At 41.8% G+C, this 7,272-nt stretch overlaps 1 protein-coding gene across 1 annotated transcript in view; it reads right to left on the bottom strand.

Moving 5' to 3' along the window:
• The window catches only part of NEGR1 (neuronal growth regulator 1), an 811,656-nt gene that overhangs the window by 188,081 nt on the left and 616,303 nt on the right, over nt 1-7,272 (bottom strand). Inside the window, exon 5 of the mRNA XM_003784223.3 lies at nt 30-150. Within this exon, the coding sequence (XP_003784271.1) occupies nt 30-150 (121 nt within the window). The remainder of the gene's footprint in view (nt 1-29; nt 151-7,272) is intronic.

The raw sequence follows: 7,272 nt of genomic DNA, 5'->3' as shown, positions 1-7,272 counted from the left end.
GACACACAGGGACAGCCCCAAGTCCTTACTTCTTCTCGCCTTTGTACCACTCGAAGGCCGGAGGCGGCACTCCCGCGCCTTCACACCGGATCAGTCCGCTGCGGCCGGGGATCACCGTGCCCGATTTAATTTCCTGAATCGTGGGGGCAACTGGAAGAGAAACAAACAAACAGAAGAAACCTGGTGGGTAAGTAAAAATAATCTCGAGCAGAAACATCACACGCGCATTTTATTCCCTTCTCTATTCTCAGCAGGCTGCTGCCCGACCGGCCCGTGCATCACGGGTCTGTGCTCCACGCTTCACGGGCAAGACCGGTCATTCTCGGCTTCATTTTTCAGGTCGAACAATAGATGAATGTTCCCGGGGAGTGTAGAGTAAATGCAATCCATTTAGGCCTTGCTTCCTGTTGGGAAAATGGCCTTGGTGAGGGGAGCTCTGCACGTCCCGGAGTCTGGCTGCACTCGGGAACAGCTCTGGCTGACTGGGCCATCCCGGGAGCAGGCACTGTATGTCCCGAGCTCTTCACAATTATAGTGTGTGCTGGATGGTGTCACCCCATTATACCCACGTGAAAACCGACGTCAGAGAGGGCTAACGGCGTGTCTAAGTTCACACAGCTACCCAGCTGCAGAGTTTGGATCTGAAGTCACACATGTTAATGCAACACCAGACTCTTTGCAGATTCCGGCTTTCGCCACCTGTGCCCTGTGCATAAGCGAGTCAGCAACCTTGGTGTGTGGCTTCGTCCTCCTGCCAGGCCTTTCTCCAGGCACCGGGCAGTCAGATGCCTTGACATGATGCTGTTCACATTTGAAATGGGCTGGGTATGGGCACAGACTATAGGCAGTAAATGCAATGACTACGCAGTGTAGATAGTGTTAGAAGGGATAAGCAAAATGGTCAGGCCAAACCCAACCCAGGGAACAAAAAGTCTTACAGCAGCAACACAGAGAACTAGAGCAATGGCAACTTCCAGATGTGGGTACTGGTTCCTTCAGCACCACGACTGGAGTAAGGGGCACTCTGGATATAGGGGAGGTTTCTTTGGAAAGCAGGAAAAAGGAGAAGGTTTAAGGTTTTTTGAATATGCAGTGAATATGAATGTCGTAAACATTCTTATGGTGGCACATTGCCGTTCCTTTTAGAGGAACCCCGGTAAATTCATCATTTTCAGTAAAGGGTGATACTTCATTTTGAAATTATGGCAACTCTTTCTCTGTGGTGCTTTTATTCTTAATCGTAAAGGTTCAATTTATAGTTCTGGGGAAAAAAATTGCAAAGCAAGTGTTTTTTATCAAAGTACTGGCTAATAACTTGGTGAAAAATGATATTTACTAAAAATATTCACGAGAAATGTTATCATATAATACACATACACAGCCTACATACAGTCTATACACGCATAAATTGTACACACACACAATGTGAGGAATCATTTCATCATTTTTAACGTATTTGGGGGAAGCAAAGTTTCACGCCTCCCTGTACAAGACAACAAAATACATAAAATACATCTGTAAATAAAACCCCATCTCCTTGTGACTGATTTACTTGTGAGAGGTGCAGAGAAGATTGTATTTTCATTATTGTTCTTACGGGCTTTCATCTCTCTCTCTCCCTGTCACACTAACAAGCTGTAATCTTTTATGATATCCAGCTATTATTGAAGATGAAATAACCATATGAACAGGAGATCCATCACCAGCTTCTATTGATAACCTGGTTAGTTTAATTACTCTCTTGTTTGTCAAGGGGGCCATGACTCATTACAAACAAAAGCATGAAATCCGGAACACTGCCTGAAAACCAGGCATAACGAACCAAAATAAAAATCTAATACATCATTAAAAGGCTCTTGTGCAGTATGGTGTACTGTGGCTTAGCTCTGGGAGCTCTACCATACACGTTAGGGACGTAGCCTGTTATCCGGGACTTCACGGGCCTCTGTGACGGATACTGCACATGGAACACAGCTGACATGTCATTTGGAGGGCAGAGGGCAAGTGAGAAAATGATTGTAGTTGGGTGGCATGTGTGGCTCAGTGAGTAGGGCACTGACCCCATATCCTGAGGGTGGCGGGTTCGAACCCAACCCCTGTCAAACTGCAACAACAACAAAAAAGTAATCGTAGTTTGCATACGAAAACTCCCAAGAGCATTTTGCACGGTAGAAAGTTAAAGAGCCAGGAGCTGTAGGGTGATCAATGTGGAGAGAAGATTCTCTTATAGATTTTATTTTGCGGCTAACATTATAAACTTGAACTGAAAGTCTCTATTGATTTTGGGGGTGGGTGGGTCATGAAAATTCATATTACATGTTCCTATTATTATGCGTCCTTTGGAGATGACTATTTGAGAGGAAGAACATCCACTTATTTATTTATTCTTTCTTCCTTCATCGATTTAACAAATATTTCTATCAGGGACAAAATTAATGGGAGAAAAAAATGCCAGCCTCACCTAGCTAATACAGACTGATACACAGGAAGCTGGGAATGAAGCCGGGGCAAAGGAGAGAGAGACAGCAAGACATGTCGTTCTGTGAGGCACCATCTCACAGCTCCTTGCTGCTACAGTAATGCCCGAGCAGAGAATTAAATGATGTGAGGAGAGGAATCGTGTGGCTATTTATAAGAAATTGTCATAATAGCAAGAAAGTTAAAAGCCCTGAGTGGACAGCACGCTTGAAGTGGAAACATTTTAACAAGCTTTAGTTCAACATGCTGTTTAAAGAAAAACAAAATGATCATCCTGGCCTGAGCAGGAGTGAGAAGATGAATCAGAAGAGAGGGTTGGGGCCAGGAGCTGAAGCCTGGGTTCTGTACTGTCTGATAGCTCATGGTCCAGGCTTTCGATTTTATTCTAAAGGTCCGAGGCTTGGCAATTTTGAGCAGAGGAATATCACTCGATTAAAATTTTATAAAGATTCTTTGCCTGCTGTGGGGAACAGGTTCTGCAAAGAGGCAGGAGCGGGAAGAGGAGATGGCATCACAGCTGGGAGGGTGTTGGAATGATCCCAGGACGGAGAGGAGTCATCGGCCAGTTCTTAGCAAAGGCAGGAACTGAGAAAAAAAGGTAATTAAATAGATCCTTGGTCACACTGACTCAACTGACTCAACTCAGTTCCCTGGCAATGACTGGGCATTTTTAGTGAAAAACGAAGTTTATACCCTCTGAACACGATTATTTGGTACAAATAAAAGGGTTCTATGGCCGCAGAATTGTCTGATTATACCCAGTAGGTTTCTTTTCTTCAGTTATTTTCTCAGAAATTGGGACACCCATGTTTGTCTTATGAATCTTTTACTGGACAGAACCTTTCCCCAACTTTCGTGAACAGAGAGCATTTCACAAAGTTTTACTGAAGCATCTTGTGGGCCTGACGTTTCTTCGGACAGATTCCGAGTATTTTAGGCTGTTGGACTAGAGGCTCTATGAGTTGTATTTCTCATCTTAAGGTGTGTAATTCATGACATTTAAGGTAAACAATCATCACTGGTTCACTAGTCTTCAGGGGCTCAGAAGCCATAATGTTGTACTCAGATTTCGTGTGAGGAGAAGACCTCAATTATTTGCACCATAAGAATATGGTCATTTGTTTATCTGGAATACATGTACCTGAAAATCATTATGACTAATTAAATCTCCAACTGAAGCTGCTACAGTGAAAATAATAAATATGCTTGGCCAAGTTGTACTAAATACTTATTTTCCACTACAATGTTCCATGTTTTAAGAAACCGTAGTGGGCCCTTCCTTGGAAAGCTGATCAAAAGACAGAACCTGAGTGATGGCCCCTCAGCCTGTTCCTCTCACCACCGCACTCCCTCCGTTGCTCTGGGAATCCTGGCCCTGTGCCAGCAGTGCGAGCTGTTTGCACTAGCAGTGGAAGTGCACATGGAAGCATCTTCTGTCTCCAAAACTGTTTTTCGTCCCCAGGAGATAGTTTTTAGTTCTGCGCGTGTGTGATCTTTTGATAACAAAAGGAAGAGGACTACCTGAGTCTCCCACATTCATGAGTAACATTGCATCCTTTGAAGTGGACTGATTTATACGCCCTGCTGAAATGTAGGCACACCCCTCTGTGCCAAATTGTACATGACTGTGAGCTGAAACAATTGTACAGTGAAAAAATCAGTTTCAAAGGAATAGTATTAAACAGATGTGGGCAAGAGCCAAAAACAGATGCGTGTGTGTGTGGGCAGCCAGCACTGAAAGGGTCAACAAGGACCATGTCACACCTGTGGGATTCGATGCTCCCAAAGAGGCACGTTCCCTTTTCATTTACTCAGTGGGGTTATTTTCTTGCATTGTTCAGACCGTCATTTCAGGATGAAGATAATGAAAGGGTCTTCATCCAAAACTCCAGGCCCTCGCAGGTGCAGGAAACAGAACCTCTGCTCTTGGTGCCAACCGAGCCTCATCAAGGTCCCTTGTTAGTCACCGAACAACAGCCACAGACCCTCTCCCTCTCCTGCCTTCTTCAAAGGGAGCTTGGGCTACGTCCAGAGTCTTATTTTTTTAAATGAGTAAATCCAATAACTACTTCATTGTTCTCACCAAGTTGAGGTAGTTGAAATGAAACTTTTGAACTCTAATAGCAAAATAATTTGATGACCACCTCACACACTCACAGGGATGGATGATGAGGAAGATGCCCACGGTTATTTTTAATAAACGAGTTCCCAGCAGGAAGTAGGAAATTTAGATTTCATCAAGAGAAGGAAATCATGAGGAAAGCCATCCTACAGAAGCGACATAGTTTGAAAATGCATGGGAAAGGAGCCTGCTGCTTTGTGGTCTAGATTCTGGAATTAATAGGCTGCTCTAAGGTAACTCTAAGGCAGGCTTGGTTGAACAAGCAGTTGTTGAAAAAATCTTAGGGTTTCCACTATATATCCCCAGAGCACATAATAGAGGCTGTTCTCAGTACATGATTGTCACAGACAGGGATGGTGATATTCAAAAATTTCTTCCTTGAAGACAGTTTGAACCTCAAGGTGAGGAATTACAATGACCTTTCAAAAGTTGTCACGGATCTCACAGAAAAAGATCACAAGGTCGAGAAACTCTGTCCATGTAGCAAACGTGTCCTTGCCTTACAGACTAATTTTAACTTGAAGGAAGCTAAGACCTTCATGTTATTGCTGAAAGAAAAATTTTTAAAAATTATAAAGTCATATTAAAAAAAAAAAACTACCAAAGATACTTGAATCATAATCTTCATAACTTAAGGACTTTCTTATTGAATTAAACCTCGGTCAGTATTCACAGGGGATGAAAACAGTTCAGTTTGTAATATAAGCTTCCCTAAGACCTCAAATATCCACACAGAGGTGAAACGGTGTCGTGTAAAGTTCCACTCTGTGGAGCAGCACACGTGGCTCTAACATTGGCGATCTGAGTTACTCACCCTGTCTAAGCCCCAGCTTTCTCACTTGCAAAATGATAGGTAGTACTGGTTTCCCACGATTGCTGAGTGAGCAACAGAGAAGAATTCATGGGAAGTATTTACTGCTTTGCATTGAGTTAGCTCTCAATAAAAACATTACCTGTTATTAAACAGGAACTATTACAGGAGAATATGGCCTTATGCCATGCCTTCCGTAGGAGCACAGGGTCATGATGAGATACGAATAGAAAGGAGAACTGATTACTGTTAAATTCATCATCTTGGTAAGGCAAGCATGTGATTAATTTAATTAGAAGCCAGATTAGTATATCACGTTTTATTCTCCCAGAATTCCATCCACAGCCTGCTTTTTCAGGTAATCAAGAAAATCTTTTTTGAAAGGCAGATGTAGATCTCATTTTATTCTTCCTCAACCAAAGAATAAGGTTTGAATTCAGTGTGATAAAAGACAAAAAGTACATGCAATACAAAGTTATTTGTTCTAAAAAGCTATGCGATTATGCGACGCATTACATGTTTGGGCGTAGAACAGATCATGCATTGATTTCATTAAACATGAGACAAGGTCATTTCACCTTTCAAAAGAAAGACAAGAACTGGAGTGCTCCATGTCAACCTGACCTCAACGGTTGTAGGAGATGTTTAATATCCAATGTGACAGTGTACTAAGCTGTGATGTATGATTCTCGCCTGTTTGTAGATGTGCATAAAAACACAATGTTTGGTTAAAAAAAATCAGGGAGCTAAGATATATGAGTGGGTATGAAGTCTGGTTTTAGCAGGATTAGTGAGGACCTCTCCACGGGCTCCCTACGCCCCTTAAAGAAAATCTGTCTGATGCTTCAAACTACAACATAAAAGATTATTTTTCTTAGCTCAAGTTTAATGTAAGTATATAACTTTTTCAAGGGGGTTACATATACGAAGCCATCAAGTTGTCATGTGTGTTGTGGTGTGAATGATCTGATCTTGTTGTCATGTGTGTTGTGGTGTGAATGATCTGATCTGTTGTCATGTGTGTTGTGCTGTGAATGATCTGATCTTGTTTTATTGTCAGCATGCACCTGTGAAAGGCCGCTGGGGGACGAATGGGAACTGAGACTCACAAAGAAGTAAGTAAAAATGTAGTAAGAAGAGAAAGAGTTACACCGTGAGCAGTGGCTTGGTGCTTAGGCAGAATTAATTCACACTGTGCTTTTGACACGGGTCAGTACTGGTAAAATTACAGCTTGAAGTAGCTGTCCCCTCGTAATCAGCAGTGTCTGCTCCAGTGACGCAGCCACCGTAAAACATGTCTCAGATTTATAGGGCCACTGGTCGTATCAATAGGAATTAAATGGTTCACTGTTTTCCTAGTTGTTCACCAAACTTTCTTTCTTTACAGTTATTCATGATCTAATCTCTTCTCTGTTGTCAGCCATGCTAAAATCATAGCTGTGATTGATGTGGATATACGGGACCAGTCTGCAAGAAATGAGAAGTTGGGATACTAGAAAGGCGTCTCTCTTCTCAGCACACCTGGTTTTAAAAACCTACAAAAAGGCATTCTTTTCATAAACTTCCTGGTATAAAATTATTTTTCATGAACTTTAAAAATATAAAGATTAGAAAAGTTTAGATGCTTTTTTAGAATTTCTAACACTTGAGAACATTTTTGAGATTTTAAATATTTTTAAAATTAAATCATAGCTGTATACATTAATGCAATCATGGGGTACAATGTGCTGGTTTTATATACAATTTGAAATATTTTCATCAAACTAGTCATCATAGCCTTCACGGCATTTTCTTAGTAATTGTGTTAAGACATTTATATTCTACACTTAGTAAATTTCACATGTACCCTTGTAAGATGCGC

The sequence above is a fragment of the Otolemur garnettii genome, unplaced genomic scaffold (genome assembly GCF_000181295.1).
Source record: "Otolemur garnettii isolate 467f Iridium unplaced genomic scaffold, OtoGar3 scaffold00010, whole genome shotgun sequence".
Taxonomy (NCBI): domain Eukaryota; kingdom Metazoa; phylum Chordata; class Mammalia; order Primates; family Galagidae; genus Otolemur; species Otolemur garnettii.
This window is presented reverse-complemented; position numbering and strand designations above follow the sequence as displayed.